The sequence below is a fragment of the Hyla sarda genome, chromosome 1 (genome assembly GCF_029499605.1).
Source record: "Hyla sarda isolate aHylSar1 chromosome 1, aHylSar1.hap1, whole genome shotgun sequence".
Taxonomy (NCBI): Eukaryota; Metazoa; Chordata; class Amphibia; order Anura; family Hylidae; genus Hyla; species Hyla sarda.
In genome coordinates, this window is record NC_079189.1 from 464448687 (window position 1) to 464467807 (window position 19121).

Sequence of the window (19121 nt, forward strand, 5' to 3'; positions counted from 1 at the left end):
CTGTCCGGAGAGGAGGTGGTCCGGTGGGATAGTGGTTCCGGGCTGCTATCTTCACCGGGGAGGCCTCTTCTAAGCGCTTCGGGCCCGGCCTCAGAATAGTCACGTTGCCGTGACAACGACGCAGAGGTGCGTTCATTGCCAACGTACTTCTGCGTCATTGTCAAGGCAACGCCTCTATTCCGGGCCGGAAGCGCGGAGAAGAGGCGCCCCCGGTGAAGATAGCAGCCCGGACCACCTCCTCACCGGACCACCTCCTCACCGGACAGCCCTGCAGGACCGGACCACCTCCTCACCGGACAGCCCTGCAGGACCGGACCAGCGCCGAGCGGAGGTAAGTACTCAGAACTAAAGGGGGTGAGAGGGGGCTGGATGATGTTGAAGGCCGCAGTGGTCTTCAACCTGCGGACCTCCGGAGGTTTCAAAACTACAACTCCCAGCAAGCCTGGACAGCCGATGGCTGCCCGGGCTTGCTGGGAGTTGTAGTTTTGAAACCTCTGGAGGTCCGCAGGTTGAAGACCACTGAGGGCGAATGATGAGAAGAGGATGATGAAGGGGGGGTGTGGGGATGATGAAGGGGGGGGGGTGTGGGATGATTACAAGGGGATGATGAAGGGGGGATGTGTGGGATGATAAGGGGATGATGAAGGGGGGATGTGCGGGATGATAAGGGGATGATGAAGGGGGGATGTGTGGGATGATAAGGGGATGATGAAGGGGGGGGATGTGTGGGATGATGACAAGGGGGGATGTGTGGGATGATGACAAGGGGATGATGAAGGGGGGATGTGTGGGATGATGACAAGGGGATGATGATGAGGATGTTAATGACGGGTCTGGATGATGACAGGGGGGGATGAGGTATTTCCCACCCTAGGCTTATACTCGAGTCAATAACTTTTCCTGGGATTTTGGGTTGAAATTAGGGGTCTCGGCTTATACTCGGGTCGGCTTATACTCGAGTATATACGGTAGTCAGATGAGGTTTCGTATCATTGACCACGTCCCACCTCAACGACGAGGCGGTGACCGTGAGAAAATACTACGACAAAAGGAATTTAAATGTATATACGTCTTGTATGCTATGCATCCAAAGGGTTTAAATATGGATTTTAGTCTAAAACCTTTTATGTAATGAGTCTGACAGTGTTTTTCCACTCTTTTTCTCCCTTTCTCGCTTCATTTTCTCCTCTCTTCTTCTCCTTTTTTTTTCTTTTTTCCTTCACTTTTTCCCTTCCCCCCCTCTTTTCCCATTGTCATTGTCCCATAATTTTTCTTACTCTACTTTTTTATTTATTTATTTTTATATATTTTTTTATTATTTTTTTTATATTTAAAAAAAAAATTATTTTTATATTTTATTTATTTTTTATATAATTTTTCTCATGTTTATTTTTATTTATTTTTAATTTTATTTTTTTATTTTATTTTTCTATATTTTTTTGTTTTTCTTATTTTCTATTTATTTTTTTTCATTTTATATTTGTTGCTTTTTTTCTATCTTTTTCTATTTTTTTATTTCTTCTTTCCCTCTACAGCATCTTGCACCTATCATTGCACTTTCATAAGAATTCAGATTTTAATCATTTTTTATCTTTTTTTCTGTTGGCACCTATTCACACACTTAAAGGGTACCTCTCATCAAATAAACTTTTGATATATTTTAGATTAATGAATGTCGAATAACTTTCCAATAGCAAGTTAATGAAAAATATGCTTCTTTCTATTGTATTTTTCCCGATCAGTCCTGTCAGCAAGCATTTCTGACTCATGCTGGAGTCCTAAACACTCAGAGCAGCCAGCCTGCTTTGTTCACAGCCAAACAGGCTGTGAACAAAGCAGACTGGCAGCTCGTAGTGTTTAGGACTCCAGCATGAGTCTGAAATGCTTGCTGCCAGGACTGGTAGGGAGACCCCTAGTGGTAATTTCTTCAAAGTGGAAAATTAAATAGAAAGAAGCATATTTTTTTAATAACATGCAATTGTAAAGTTATTCTGCATACATGGGTCTCAGCGGATGTTACATCCCTGTACTCAGTCATTCCACACCACCTTGCACTTACTGCACTTCAATGGTTTCTTTCTACTTACTCCACCTACACTCCTGATCTTCTTGAATTTCTGGGTTTATGTGTTTCTTTTCTTCTCGAACACAACTTTTTTATGTTTGATGGGTGTTTCTTTCTCCAAATCACTGGCGCTTCTATGGGGGCCAAATTCTCCCCCTCTATTGCTAATATCTACATGTGTTGGTGGGAATCTATCTATCTTTTTTCTCCTTCTAACCCTTTCGCTAAACATCTCATCTGGTACGGTCGCTACATAGACGACCTCATATTTATATGGGGTCCCGGTGTGGCGACCGTGCCAGACTTCTCTTCCTACCTTAACACCAACACTCTTAATTTACAGTTCACTGTTTCAGAACACACTCACACCATTTCTTTTCTTGATGTCAATCTGAGGGGCGACAGCGCCACTGGCCAAATACAGTCTTCTACATTTCGTAAAAGTACAGCTGTCAATTCCATTCTGTGTGCCCACTCATGTCACCCACCCCACGTCATAAAAAACCTGCCGGTGGGTGAGATGATTCGGGCACGCAGAAATTGCTCCACAGACAAGGATTTTTTCACTGAGGCAGAGTCTATCCAGACACGTCTGAAAGCTCGTGGTTACCCTGATTGGTCACTTAAAAGAGCCACCAAAATTGCCTTTAGTCGAAACAGACAGGAACTACTTAATAGTTCCCGTAAACCTAAAATGAAACACGACAATCCAACTCCGGTGACTTTCACTACTTCTTACAGCACTGATTTTTCTACTATTTGTAAGATCATACATACATACATGCCTATGATTTTGACTGATCCCCAGTATGCATGTATCAAAGAAACCGGTTATAGATGTGTTCCCAAAAAGGCTCCCACGATCGGCCAAAGAGTCTCTCCGAGTCTTTTCTCTACCTCCAGGCCTGCTCCACCCACTTGGCTATCCTACCCTGGTTCATTTAGATGTGGGCACAGCCGTTGCACCTGTTGCTCGGTGATGCACGTCACCAGATCCTTTACCTCGTTTGTCACTAACGTCACTTATACAATCAAACAATACATTAATTGTAATACCACATATGTGGTGTACCTGGTGTCGTGCATGACCTGCCGTTTACAGTACGTCGGCTGTACCACAAATCCACTAAAAGTTCGGTTGAGAAAACATTTATCTGACATCCCCCATTTCAATTCCAGAAACACCTCTGCAGTGTCCAGACATTGTGCTGAAGCACATCATGGCAGTTTTTCCTCTTTACAATGCACCGCAATTGAACGTGTCAACCCATCCAAGAGAGGAGGTGATTTGAAACAAAAGCTTCTCAATCGAGAAGTCTTTTGGATTCTCAAATTGTCTACACGAGTTCCCCTTGGTATGAATAAACGGCAGGATGTAATTCTTCATTATTAAATACAACTTTATTTATGTTATCGCCTATGCATTCCTTGACATCTTCACATGTTCCCCAGATGTCCATTAATATATACTGATTCACTCGTATACTTATGTCAATTTTTACATAGGACCCATCTGGTGATACATTTTTTAGATGTCAACTCATATGTGGCTTCTTTACAGCCGATGTGCATGATTGGCATATATCTTCTCAATATGAAATTCAGTAACTCATGCCCTTTTATTCATTCATTTTTCTCTCATCTCTCCACACATTGGTCGTTTATTATTTTCAGACATTATTCCTTTATGTAGTTACTATTATATTTGTATTTATCCATCTTTTTGATACTTGAAGTATATTATGTCTTTACACTGCCCCTATCTACCTGTAAGGGGTAATTCCTGCCGGTCACATGACCTGTGACCGCCTGTAATTACCTCACTGCCTATTTAAGCCGACTTGTAACTTAAGCCGACTAAGAGCGCTTGCAGCGCTTGAAACGCGTTACTTGTTCCTTCCTTGTCCTATGGATTAAACCCGATTTTACCTGCATTGAGCTGGATCCGATCTCTTTCATTAATCTATAATATATCAAAAGTTTTTTTGATGAGAAGTACCATTTAAGTGGTGATGAACATATTGTGAAGATCCTTCATCTAGCAGTCCGGATCACCATTGACTAAGCCATTTTTTTGATGTTAATGAATATAATGTTCTCTTTATGTACCAGCCCTCGATAATGCCAGTCGAGATATTATTAAATATAACATGCCAATCTAATACTATGTCATTTGTCTATTATTGGAAGCGCTGGATAGTGCACAATGTAAGGCGGTACTGCGCCTGCGCGATTGGCCGGAGCGCTCGCGTTGCCCCTGACGGGGCTGTGCGCGCGGCTAGCTCGCGCATGCGCATTACGACATAGATGTCAAATTTGGGTATGGGCAAAGGATTATAGCCACGTCTGATGACGTAAATGACTAGCGACTGGTATATGATTGGCTGACACAGGAAAACTGCGCTCTGACGCAAGTGACGCATGCACAGTGGATATGTTTACAAACACAAGACGAACAGAGATTCACAAGCATCAGCTCGGTCAATGAGCGATCCAGAGTGGAGAGAGACTGCTGATGAAGGTATCTACAGGACAAATTATTTTGTATGATGTTTTTATGCACAGAACACTGCTTGTATATCACTAATTTATTATGTATGGTTGGTTGTTATGCCAACCGGATGCTTTATAGATTGACATGTTTTTTAACCAATGAATGACCTTTAGAGGTGTGTCTATTATTGATTGCACATATGCAACAACTATGATGTAACCAATGGAAATGATCTATGTATATATAAAATGTGCACTGTTTTTGTATTCACTATGCTTGATAAAGGCTATTGCCGAAACGTTGCATTCTATTTGGGAATAAAACCACCAGCTTATTTTGATCCAAGACCTACTTGTGCGGTGATTTGCTGAAATTGCTGTCTATTTTTCCTGGGCAGGCAGCCTGGGCAAGCACTTGCACGTAGGGTGGTTCCCGATGCAGTCTTACCTGCTACAATATATACGGCAGTGCAGGGGACCATAGAAGAGTGGTCGGCCGCATCTATACATTATACAGAAGGATCGCAATGGACCCAGGGCGATCTGTCAATTCTGTCAATTAGTACAGGTACTACTACTCCCATTATGGAACAGTGTGTTCCATGCTGGGAGTAGTAGTACTACCTAAAAATAAAAAATAAACACACACACACACACACACACACACTAACTACATTTTTATTATTGGTGGCTAAATTTTTATTGCCCTGCCCGCCCACATTAATTGATCCCTGTTTAAAAATGAATAAAAATGTTGTTATAAAAAACAAATTTCGTAAAATGTTTTCAATCACTACTGTATCTTTTTTATAATTTTTTTTTTTAATGGTACCCTACAAAAATTTTAATAAAAAAATGTATCTCCATCACTGCCAAAAAAGAATAAAAACTGCCGGAATAAAAACTGCCGTTTTTGCTCTCCCATAGACTTCTATGGGGAAAAAAACGCCACAATTTCTGTGCAAAAAACGCCAAACTAGGTTTTGTTGGGTGTTTTGAAAAACCAGCCTCTGAGCCCAAAATTGCTGGAAAACTCCAAAAAGGTAAAAAAAAAAAAAACGCCAAGTGGATCTGGCATTTTACAGTTTACTATTAACTTGCAGCAAACATCTGGACGCGCTGAAAAACCGCCGTGCCGGAAAATTGGTGGTTTTTACAGCGTTTTTTGCAAAAAAAATCCTCAGTGGAATTCCAGCCTAACTCAACTTCATTTTGGCAAAATGTAGTCTTGATTTTTTATGTCTCTGTGTCGGCAGTGGGGTCCTCCTGGGTCCCCTCCCATAGAGTTTAATTTCATTTAAATGTTGACAGTTTGCGCTGACACTGATGCTCCCTGAGCCTGCAAGACAGCTTGAATATATTAGGAACTTGTTTGGGGCTGCTTATCCACCATCCGGACTATCTTGCATTGACACCTTTCATCAGTTTTTCTCTTCTGTTCAGGGAGATTAGCTACAGTGCCATGTGTTGCAAACTTCTTGATACTGTTGAGAACTGTGGACAAAGGCAAATCTAGATCTCTGGAGATGGACTTGTAACCTTGAGATTGTTGAAATTTTTTCACAATTTTGTAAAATGTTTTCACATTTTTTGTCCTCAAGACAGTTCTCCTCTTTCTGTTGTAGATGCTTAGTGTGGCACACAGACACACAATGCAAACACTAAGTGAACTTCTCTCCTTTTTATCTGCTTTAAGGTGTGATTTTTATATTGCCCACACCTGTTACTTGCCCAAGGTGAGTTTAAAGGAACATAACATAACATACTTGAAACAATCTTGTTTTTTCACAATTTTGAAAGGGTGCCAATAATTTTGTCCAGCCCATTTTTGGGAGTTTGGTGTGACATTACGTCCAACTTGCTTTTTTTCCTCCTTTTTTGGTTTACTTCCAATACACACAAAGGGAATAAACATGTGTATAGCAAAACATGTGTTACTACAATCCTTTTCTGTGAAAAATGTCAGGGGTGCCAACATTTACGGCCATGATTTTATAATAAGTACAGTAACCCCCCGACATGCGATGGCCCCGACATATGATAAAATCGACATACGATGGCCTCTCAGAGGCCATCGCATGTCGATGTCAGCATCGACATACGCTGCTTTTATATGTCGGGGCCATCGCATTAACTGCTATCCGACAGCGCAAAATGCTTAAGCTGCTGTCGGATAGCAGTTTAAGCATCCCGGACAGGTTCGCTTACCTATCCCCGCTGCTCCGGGTCCATTTCGCGATCCTCCGGCGTCTTTTGTATCTTCTTCAGGGTCCGGGCCTCGCTTACCGGCATCGTTATTACACCGTGCCAGCGCAGCAGCGTAATAACGTCACCAGAAAGCGAGGCCCGGACCCTGCAGAAGATGCGGAAGAAGCCAGAGGATCCCGAAGACGACACCGGAGCAGCGAGACAGCATCTAGAGCCCATGGGACATCATCGGGAGCGGTGAGGACACAGTCCGGAGCGGCGCGGACAGGAGAGTACAGCTTCCTATAATTTACATTGCACGGATCCCTCAACATACGATGGATTCGACAAACGATGGGTCGTTTGGAACAAATAACCATCGTATGTTGAGGGACCACTGTATTTACAAAAATGTCAGGGGTGGACTTACTTATGTGAGATACAGTATATCTGTTCTCCTTAAGGGGTTAATAAACCTGGGAAATCTGTGTCTGCCTGTGCCACTGACTGAAATTGACAGCAGCTAAAACTTATGCTTGCATCTGTTAATTTTAAGAAATTTGAGGAAGCCTCTGCCCCTTTCTATGAAGCCCCGTCCTCTTCATTCTTAATCCATTCACTTGGTGAGCATGGATTACAGTATCAAAAAGGCACAAAATATGGTGCAAAACAGGGGTTGATTAATTTCCCTCAATAGATCTAGAAAAGATCTACAAATCAGTATGAGGCTAAAGGTTGAAGCTGGCATAGGGCTTAATCAGATTCAGTGCAGCTTAGCAGAGAAAATGAGGTCACATGACTGGTCGATCTGCAGCAAAATAACAGTATTCCAAAAAGGCCAGCCAAGGACAGAAACTATAATGATATTCATCAGTTGCTATTTTATTCATATTATATATATATATATATATATATATATATATATTAAATTCAGGACAGCTGCAGTATTACTGGAAGAAAATTACAGTAATGTGGTGCAGAATATATTTATCTGATTAAAATCCTGTGCAAGACCAAGTAAAATAAACAGCATTTTGGTAACAAACAATTTAAATGGGCACTGTCAGATACAAAAACTTTTTATATGCTTTACAGCTTGGGAAAAAATACATTTTTCAAATATACTTCATAAGAATATTGTATTTCTTTTTTATAGAAATCATGGCTTTGTCCAAGGTGAAGCACAGGCATGGACAAAGTCCAGTAAATGAGGGGGTGGGCTAGCACTCCTCTGTACTTGTTTGATAGTATTCCTCTGTGCTCTCTAGTCTGATAGGACTCCTCTGTGCGCTCTCCTGTCTTAAGTTTTATTTATACAATTTTCATAATAAAACAAAAACTGTACAACTAGGACCCCCACAGGAGTGACCAGAAAAGCAAAAACAAGTGGCAGGAGAACATGGGAATAGGGACAGAGGAAAAGAAAAAAAGTATAAGAAATTGCCACCCTTCAATCCCATATCGCTCTAGCAATGTGTCCCAGGAGTAGTCCCTCCTGTGCAGCTCCCAGCCAGAACAAGCCCAACAAAACAGACACACAACCAGACACTCACGCACACAACCCTGGGGACTCCCACCCCTCCACAACAACATTAGTAGACAGGCTCACTAGAACTGCAACCCAGTGCAAATCGGGGGATCAGCCGAGGCCTCCAATAATAACCAAGGCAGCCAAACCGTATCAAACTTTTGCTGACAACCGCGACTTCTGTACAAAGTCCGGTACAGAGGGACATACTTGTTAACCAAGGCCACACAATGGGAAAGAGGGGGAGTAGTAGTGGGTTTCCAAACCATGATTACCTTATGAGCACAGAAAAGAAGAAAACATACTAAGAGACGCCTATGCGAACCAGACACCAGCCCATTGATAACACCCAGGAGACACACTTCGGGGGCATAGACATACAGTATGGAAACTCAAGGTGATCTGCTAAAAATTGCAACACTTCCCTCCAGAAAAGAACCACACATGGGCAGTCCCACACAGCATGTAGGTGAACCACTATGAACATTACACCGGAAACAAATCAGAAAACGAAATCTCCATACAAAGCAAGTGGACAGGCATCTAATACAATCAAAGAATAAGACGAAACTGGATAAGGAGATCACAGGCACCAACTACAGTAGGATAATAGGACAACACAACCTCCTTCCACTGCTCCTCTGAAAGACACAGTATATCCTCCACACATTTCAGATAAGCCAAGTCAAAAGGGATCTGGCTGCACAGTTTTGTAACAATGCATACGACTGCGTAAGCGGTTTGGCGAGGTTGGAAGTGCCCAGCAACAACTCAACATCAGAAAAGGCAGGAGCCACATCCAGGGAGCCAAACTGTGTCTGTAACGCATGTCCCAGTTGAAGATACCGAAAATAGGCACTACGAGGGACATTAAAGAGAGTCTGCATAACAGAAAAGGAAGGAAATAAGTCCTCCTCAAAAAGGTGCACAGCAAATCTGACTCAGAGTGAGCTCCAAAAGTCTGAAGGTGTGCCAAATATGGGTTACCCCACACGGGTGCCCTGGAAGAAATTGCCAGCAGTGAGCAGAGACCACCGAACTAACCAACGCCATCATCTTTATAGGATCCAACAGAGAGGAGGAGGAAGAATACCTGTACAACGTATTTGTCAAGGACTCATAGGACCCCATGAGCACCCCCGCCAGAGCCGTTGCCGTATTCGAGAGATCCAGGTCGATCCACCATGCCGCGTAGACCAGCTGTGAAGCAAGAAAAGAGCCATACATATTCGGAGCTGCAAGGCCTCCACGCTGCTTTGGCGCCTGGAGAAGAGTATGACTCCGTTTTGGAGGTCTATCCTGCCAGTAGAAGGATCTCAGAGTAGCATTCAGTTGTTTAAAAGAACATAGGAGGAACAATAAGAGAGAGGTGAAAGAGATACAAAAACTTAGGAAGATAGATCATAAAGATGTTCACCTGGCCAGCTAACGATAAAGGCAAAGAGGACCAACCCCGCAGCCTATTAGTAGTAAGAGTCAAGAGGGGCACAAGGTTAAGGCTCATAAAAAAGGTACCCAGGGAAACGGACACTTCCACCCCCAAATAGCGAAGCCCTCCACCAGCCGGAGGCCCTTGGGAAGAGAAGGCGGGAAAATCATACTCCTAGATAAAGGCATCAGGGAGGACTTGGCCAGTTAACAAGCAAGCCCGAAAAGGAGCCAAAAGTGTCAAGAAGGTCAAACATAGACAAAAAGGATCCATCAGCATCTGCCAGATAAACAAAAAAATATCATCAGTATACATACAGACCTTCTCCTCCAAGGACCCCTCTGTACCCCCCCCGAATGGATCCAGAGGCATGGATTGCCGCGGCCAAAGGCTCCACAGCCAGAGGAAACCGGAGAGGTGGGGGGCAGCCCTGCCGGGTACCCCTGCCCAAAGGAAAAGAGTCAGATATATCAAGATTAGTTCGGATACGGGCCCTAGGCTGATCATACAACAACCAAACCCAATTGCCAAAGAGAGGGGCACGCATCAGGCACCAAAGATAGCGCCATTCAACTGAATCAAAGGCCTTATATACATCTAAGCTGGCAACAAAAACCCACAGAAGCATCACCCTCCGAGGCGGGTATGTTAAGTTGGAGTCTTTTTACATTAACATCCGTAGCTCTACCCAGCATGAAGCCTGAACGAGGGAAGTGATAGCCCCCTTAAGCAGCATTATACAATTTAAGTAATATAGGGATTAGTTTTTCCTCTTCATTCCATACCAGGCCCCAACCATCCCATCCAAGCCTGGGGTCTTTCCAGGGGGCAATTCTCTGATGACCTGAGACAACTTCAACCGTAAAATGAGCATCAAGGGAAGAAGTCTGAGAGGGAGTAAGAGGGGAAGAACCACCAAAAAGGAACCCAAACCATACGGAACTCTAGAGTAACCAGAAGAATACAAGTCACTACAATAGGCCTGAAAAACCTCATTAACGCTTACTGGATCTCGGACCAAGGTTCCATTCAGCCCACGGATACAGGGGATGGAGGACACTGGCCTAGTCTCCTTTGCTAAGTAAGCCAGAAGCCTTCCATTTTTGTCCCCAAACTCAAACAAGGCCGCTTCCCTGTCCACCAATTTCAACTGCACCCTGTCCTTTTGTATAATTAACAGAGATTTCGGGGCCTTAGCCCACACCTTCTCAGCCTCAGGAGAGGGATCCCTAACCACCGCCGCCTCCAGCTCCCCAATCTCGGTCTGCAGAGCCCGCTCCCTAGCCACGTAAGAGGCCATCTGGCCGGCAACCCCTATAAAAAGCTTGTCTCATAGTTGCTTTATAGGCATCCCACTGGACCAGAACATCAGGATGATCCCCATTATGAGTCCAATAGCTAACATGTGCCTCCCCCAGAGCCCCAGAGACCGGTTCAGACCAGGGCCACCCAGGATGCATTCACCAGAGTTTAGAGGAAGAAGAGGGACCTGATCTTAGAGTAAGAAGGAAAGCAGAATGGTCTGAAATCCCTCTACTAGTGTATAGGATATCACTTACCAGAGGCAGAAGGTCAGCCGATGCTTAGGGCAGGTCAATACGGGAGAAGGACTTGTGCACCGCAGAATAGAAGGAGAAGCCCAAGTCATTCAGATACTTCCACCTCTAGGGTTCAGTAAGAGCCAATGCCAGACGTCAAGACGCAAGCTGAGGATAACCAGGGTCCACAGCTTTGGTGCAATCAAGCTGTGGGTCTGGAATAGCATTAAAATCTCCTACAAATAAAACAGGGTCAGTAGGGAAGGTAAGCAATTTAGCAGTAATAACATCCAATACCTCCATTCGGAAGGGAGAAGAAACATAAAAGGACACCAAAACAAACCAGAAAGAGTACAAAGAGCAGTGAGGGATAACAAAACGCCCACACAGGCCACCTGAGAGACCTCTATAGGTAATGCTTTAGACACCAGGACCGACAACCCCTTAGCAGTAGTGGAGTAAGAGGCATGATAACATCTGGCCACCCACGCCCGCTTAAGAGCCGCCACTTTGTGACCCGTGAGATGAGTTTCCTGTAAAATAATATGTGGGGAGTGGCGCTCAACAAAATCCAAACATAACGAACGCTTAAACTTAAAAGCCCCGGACGTTCCAACTAAGAACTTTAAGTGACCCCATCATACCATCGGAGACCGCCACTGACAGGAGGAGACAACACCAAGACTCTGGAGAGAGGGAAAAGACCCCCAGCGCACACAAACCAGACAGACCACAATATACCAGATTGGACACAAAAACACACAAAAACAGAAAAACAACAGCATTATGTAACATTCCCTCCAAAAAACCCTGTCTGACACTAAGAAAACATGTGCAGACCTATACCTTAAACAGTCCTAGAAACTGGGAAAAGCTAGCACTAGCTAAAAACAGCAATGCAGCAACACGCCCCCCCAACCATACAACTATAGGGAACAACCAACCCACCTAAGGCCTATACCCCGTTAAGAGACAGCCCTAGGGAAACAGGAACCTAGGGAATGCCCTAAACAAGGAACCCTTAACACCTGGACTATCTAGACAAGAAGGAGAGTCACATGTACATCGGGAGCAGAGTTCAGTCCGGAGAGCGAGCAGGCAGTGCAGCATCCACCCACTGCAGGGCATCTATAGAAGAGGCGAAGAACTTTGTAAACTCCCCATCCACCACTCGCAACCGCGCCAAGAACAGCATGGCATACTTTTAACCATTAGACCAGAGGCGCTGGCGAACTTCAGTGAATTTCATCCTGTGCTTGCGAAGTTCCACTGAGAAGTACTGATAAAAGGCTACTCTAGCACCATTGAAAAGAACCTCGCCTTTAAGGCGCACTGCTCGTAGGATAGAGTCTGTCTTTGAAGTGTAACAATTTCACCAGAAAGGGTGTAGAAGGACTCCCAGGCAGAGGAGGCCTGCTCGGGACCCTATGAACCCGCTCCACAGAGAAGTAAGGGGAGAAGGTATCAGCAGGCAGGATTTCTTTAAGCGAAGTTTCAAAGAAGGCAACTGCATCAGATCCCTCAGCCCTCTCTGGAAGGCCCAACAAGCGATTATTTCTGCGTAAAAGATTCTCAAAGTCGCCTGCTCGGTCGGCCACTCCTTTCATCTGATGCTGGAGAGTAGCTATATGTTGGGGAATGAGCTGCAGGGTCTCCTCCACAGTAGAGACCCTACACTCCACCTCCGTGGTACGCTCCCTAATCTTCTGGATTTCATGTTGCAGAATAACAAAGTCTTGTCGCAGTTCCCGTAGGCTTGCATTGAGGTGCGGAGTGTGACATCACACGCTGCCCGCCCTGTAGTCGCCGGTAATCAGTCCCAGAGTGAACACGCTCCGGGGACTGATTACAAATGGGGTGCTGCGTGCATGACCCCGGGGGTCCCCAGCGGCGGGACTCCCGTGATCAGGCATCTTATCCCCTATCCTTTGGATAGGGGATAAGATGTCTAAGCACCGGAGTACCCCTTTAAGGTTTGGAAGGACGTGATGGCCGCCAGAACTTCGGCAAATTTCTGATCAATATCCAAGGCAGTAAACGGAGAACGGACCGGAGAGTGGGGCTGCGGGGGGCTGTCCGTACCCTCAAACAGGGGGAGGGATGGTTCAAGAGAGCTTCAGCCACATAAGAGGACACTTTAGATGCCAGAGGGGTAGGTGCACAGGAGTCCCTGCGGGACGGACCACACAACCTTAATGAACCATCAGAGGAATTGTCATCGTCTAGCTGCCTCAGCACCCACCTTGGATTTTTTTACCCTTATTGCGAGATCCTCCCATTGTAGCAAACAGGGTAACCACCAACAGAGAAAAGGCAGATGTAGGGAGATCAGTTCTCAGCAAGCCGCCCGAAGGGAGTACCCCCACTGTAGTTAGAAAAGCAATCCAGCACTAACAGGGAGGACAACAGTTCCCAGTAAGGCTCACAGTTCTGGGCTCCAGAGTAGAGCAGCAGCACAGCAGCACCATATACGTCAATAAAGGCACAGCAGGGCAGAGTCCACAGCACCCCTCAGAATGCAGGGTAGAGGCCAATCCAGGGGCCAGGGGTCCACCACTCCGACAGCAGCCAGTAAGGGCCAGCAGGGTCTCCCCCCAGCAGCCCCTAGCAGGAGCAAGGCTTATACGTAGCTCCCGCAGTTGAAATCCACAGGGCTGCAGCCAGGATATGCACAGCGAGCCTCACAGTCCCGCCGGCGGGAGCTGCCTAGGCAACCAGCTAGGCTCCGCCCACCAAAGGCAGCAATGGTTGCATCCTCTCAGCGCTCCCGGGACCCGCAGACAGCCTCTGTACACCTGCGGTTCGGCCCCCACAGCTCCTCCGCACACCGGCGCCCCACCGGAACCTCCCGCAGCACGGCACCCACAAGATCAATCACCGCTCCCAGCACCTCAGGACCACCTCTGCCCGCAATCCCGGACCTCCAAGCGCCACCACCAGAGAAATAAGAGCTTCACTGCAGGCAGAGCACCTTCCGCAGGACTTTCAGGTACAGCCAGGGGAGGTTGCAGACTTAAGCAGAGTAACTTAAGCAGGGTAAAAAAAAAAGGCTGAGGGAGAGGGAGCTCCAGCTCACGCGTCCACTCAGTCCAGCATGCAGGCGATGACTGCTCTCTCCTGTCTAATAGGACAGGAGGAGTGCTATCAGACAGGAGAGAGCACAGAGGAGTGCTAGTCCACCCTCACCTACTGGACAAAATGTTGTTTGTGCAGCCATGCCACACAAAAACTGAGCAGTGTAAAGTCCAATTTGTAATAAGCATTAGAGATGGGAAGGTCTGAAGAAAAATAAAAAAAAGCGTTTTATAATGATTCAAAATTTCTGGAACTTTTTCAACTAATTGAGCGCCAATCTACTAGGTGTGTGCATTGGGCAGCAGTCATCCCATCTAAACGAAGCCTAAGGTATTGCAAAGTATCTTCGTAGTATATGGATGTACTTCAAGAAATATGCACTCATTGGCCCTTATTTACTAAGAGTGAAGTGTAGGTTTCTTTGTGGGTTTTAATTCCCTACAATTTTTTTTGTCCACAGTATTTACTAAGGTTTCCCTACACTTTGCTTTTTTTTACACATGCTCTGATCTGTATGGTTTTCCTCCACATCCTCCAAATCCACCACATTTTCTGTGGAAACCTTAGTAAATATGTTGGGTTTTTGTGAAAATGTTGGGAACACGCCTCTTTTCGGAGACCACGCCCGCTTTCCCGTAGGCCCCGCCCCTTTTTCGGTTTTTTCCCTTAGCAAAATAGAGAGTTAGTCAGGGTTTTTAAAATTCTGGCGCAAACAGAATTTCTGGCGCAATGCGACAGAATCTGGCACACAACCCGACAAAACAGGTCGGGTTTGCAATAGTAAATGAGGGCCATTGTATATAATGAGTTACCGTATATACTCCGAGTATAAGCCGACCCGAGTATAAGCCGAGACCCCTAATTTCAACCCAAAATCCCAGGAAGTTATTGACTCGAGTATAAGCCTAGGGTGGGAAATACCTCATCCCCCCCTGTCATCATCCAGACCCGTCATTAACATCCTCATCATCCCCTTGTCATCATCCCACACATCCCCCCTTCATCATCCCCTTGTCATCATCCCACACATCCCCTTATCATCCCACACATCCCCCCTTCATCATCCCCTTGTCATCATCCCACACATCCCCTTATCATCCCACACATCCCCCCTTCATCATCCCCTTGTCATCATCCCACACATCCCCCCTTCATCATCCCCTTGTCATCATCCCACACATCCCCTTATCCCACACATCCCCCCTTCATCATCCCCTTGTCATCATCCCACACATCCCCTTATCCCACACATCCCCCCTTCATCATCCCCTTGTCATCATCCCACACATCCCCCCTTCATCATCCCCTTGTCATCATCCCACACATCCCCTTATCATCCCACACATCCCCCCTTCATCATCCCCTTGTAATCATCCCACACCCCCCCCTTCATCATCCCCACCCCCCTTCATCATCCCCACACCCCCCCCCCCCTTCATCATCCTCTTCTCATCATTCGCCCTCAGTGGTCTTCAACCTGCGGACCTCCAGAGGTTTCAAAACTACAATTCCCAGCAAGCCCGGGCAGCCATGGTCCGGTCCTGCAGGGCTGTCCGGTAAGGAGGTGGTCCGGTGAGGAGGTGGTCCGGGCTGCTATCTTCACCGGGGGCGCCTCTTCTCCGCGCTTCCGGCCCGGAATAGAGCCGTTGCCTTGACAACGACGTATCTGCGTCGTTGTCAAGGCAACGTGACTATTCTGAGGCCGGGCCCGAAGCGCTTAGAAGAGGCCTCCCCGGTGAAGATAGCAGCCCGGACCACCTCCTCACCGGACCACCTCCTTACCGGACAGCCCTGCAGGACCGGACCAGCGCCGAGCGGAGGTGAGTACTCAGAACTAAAGGGGGTGAGAGGGGGCTGGATGATGTTGAAGGCCGCAGTGGTCTTCAACCTGCGGACCTCCGGAGGTTTCAAAACTACAACTCCCAGCAAGCCCGGACAGCCGATGGCTGCCCTGGCTTGCTGGGAGTTGTAGTTTGAAACCTCTGGAAGTCCGCAGGTTGAAGACCACTGCGGGTGGGGGAGTTCACTCGAGTATAAGCCGAGGGGGGTGTTTTCAGCACGAAAAATCGTGCTGAAAAACTCGGCTTATACTCGAGTATATACGGTATGTGAAGAATAACTTACATCTTGTTCAGAAGGGGAACGTAGATGAGTTGAAAGAGTTGGAATCTGGTCCATTTTGGTAGTCTTTTTACAATGAGTCTTTCTAATCTTCTGAGCCCAGGTAGTCAGTGATCTAAAAGCATAAACAAAAAAAATAAAAATACTGTGAAAACTCTGAATGACAATTTTCTGTATATACTTTTCAATATACTATATTACCTTAATATGAAGTAACAAAATTGCATAATACACACATGTTAAATTCCACCCTGTAATTCTCAAGGGTCTTCAGTAACTATAAAGACAAATAATCACAAACTGTCTGAATATCAGGCAGTAAAACCTTTAATGGATTGGACCATAAAAGAGAAATGATTAAAAAGGGGTTCACCAGTGGAAAACTTTTTTTTTTTTAATCAACTGGTGCTTAAAAGTTAAACAGATTTGTAAATTACTGACACTGGCATAGACCACTTTCTAAGAGATCTCACCCCAGGGCTTTATACACAGTTTAGACTGCTCCTGCTGCTGTTTAGGCTGCACACACAGACACATAAAAGTGCAGGATCCCCTCCTGTGTGTGTGCACTGTATAAAGACACCATAGACATTAGGCTCCACCCACCAGCTCTGGGAGAACTGCAAATTATAAATGAAGCCTGCGGAGAAGTCTGCTGAAAAATTCCATATACAAGTTATATAAAAGACAAGAAATAGAAAAAAAGAAATAGTGCTGCTCCTCCAGGAAGCTTATGCTGAAAAGTCAGTCATCTGAAATGACAGGTATGCTGTAACCCCTTAAAAGGGGTTATCCAGGAAAAAAACTTTTTTTTAAATATCAACTGGCTCTAGAAAGTTAAACATATTTGTAAATGACTTCTATTAAAAAAATCTAAATCCTTTCAGTACTTATGAGCTGCTGAAGTTGAGTTGTTCTTTTCTGTCTAAGTGCTCTCTGATGACACGTGTCTCAGGAACCGCACAGTTTAGAAGCAAATCCCCATAACAAACCTCTTCTACTCTGTGCAGTTCCCGAGACAAGCAGAGATGTCAGCAGAGAGCACTGTTGCCAGACAAAACAACTCAACTTCAGCAGCTGATAATTTTTGAAAGGATTAAGATTTTTTAATAGAAGTAATTTACAAATCTGTTTAACTTTCTGGAGCCAGTTGATCCTGGAATACCCCTTTAAGGACCCAGCCTGTTTGGGCCCCAAGGACACCGTCAATTTTCAATTTTGTGTTTCTGTTTTTCCTCCTTGCCTTTTAAAGGGGTTCTCTCATGTCAACTGGCTCCTGAAAGTTAAACAGATTAGAAAATGACTTCTATTAAAAAAATCTTACACCTTCCAGTACTTATCAGCTGCTGTATACTACAGAGGAAGTGGAGTTGTTTTTTTCTTTCTGACCACAGTGCTCTCTGCTTACACCTCTGTCTGTGTCAGGAAATGTCCAGAGTAGGAACAAACCTCCCCTGCTCTGGACAGTTCCCGACACGGACAGAAGTGTCAGCAGAGAGCACTGTGGTCAGACAGAAAAAGAACATCTCAACTTCCTCTGTAGTATACAGCAGCTTATAAGTACTGGAAGAATTAAGATGTTTTAATAAAAGTAATTTACAAATCTGTTGAACTTTCTGGCACCAGTTGATTAAAAAATAAATAGTTTTCCAGCAGAGCACCCCTTTAACCACTTAAGGACCAGGCCAATTTTATTTTAGCGTTTTTGTTTTTTCCTCCTCACCTTCTAAAATCCATAACTCTTATGTTTCCATCTACAGACCCATATAAGGGCTTGTTTTGTGTGTGACCAATTGTACTTTGTAACGAAACCTCTCATTTTACCATAAAATGTACAGCGAACCCAAAAAAAGGAGATTTTTTAACACTTACCGTAAAATCTCTTTCTCGAAGGATCCATTGGGGACACAGACCGTGGGTGTATGCTGCTGTCTCTAGGAGGTATGACACTATGGTAACAAAGAAGTCAGCTCCTCCCAGCAGGATATACCCGCCTCCAGGCCCTGAGGTAATCAGTTTTAGTACCAGAGCAATAGGAGAGAACCGACAGGTCAAGGAAAAAACACGAACTCTCAGAGAACCAGAAGAAAAGATATAACTGAACACACCCTCGGACAGAGAACCAAAGAGAAACCCAAAAGGGCGGGAGCTGTGTCCCCCAATGGATCCTTCGAGAAAGAGATATTACGGTAAGTGATAAAAAAAAAATCACCTTTTCTCTATCGGCTCCATTGGGGGACACAGACCGTGGGACGTACCAAAGCCGTCCCTTGGGTGGGCAGATAATCAGTCAGGTAGACGGCTGTTCTACTGCCGCCTGCAACAGTTTACGGCCCAGACTAGCATCAACCGATGCGAAGGTATGAACCCGGTAGAACCTCGAGAAAGTGTGCAAAGATGACCAAGTAGCTGCCTTGCAATCTGCGAGGCAGAGGCTTTTTCTGGAGAGCCCAGGATGCCCCAACAGAAACAGGTAGAATGAGCCACAAACCTGAAGGGAGGAGTCTTCCCCCTACAGCGATAGGCTTCCGAAATGGCAGACCGGATCCACAGAGAAGTGGTGGCTCTGGAAGCAGGTTGTCCCTTACGACGACCTTCCGTAAGGACGAAAAAGGAATCGCACTGACGAGACAAAGAAGAGATAGAGAGGTAATACTTGACAGCCCGAACCACATCCAATTTGTG

General features: G+C 45.4%; 1 protein-coding gene across 10 annotated transcripts in view; it reads right to left on the bottom strand.

Moving 5' to 3' along the window:
- MPHOSPH9 (M-phase phosphoprotein 9) overlaps nucleotides 1-19121 on the bottom strand; it is an 87595-nt gene that overhangs the window by 49074 nt on the left and 19400 nt on the right. For all 10 annotated transcript variants that reach the window (XR_008847171.1, XM_056535763.1, XM_056535798.1 and 7 more), the window contains one exon: nucleotides 16440-16551. Coding sequence is in view for 9 of the 10 variants with exons in the window: in XM_056535763.1 (XP_056391738.1) it covers nucleotides 16440-16551 (112 nt within the window). In the remaining variant the exon portion in view is untranslated. The remainder of the gene's footprint in view (nucleotides 1-16439; nucleotides 16552-19121) is intronic.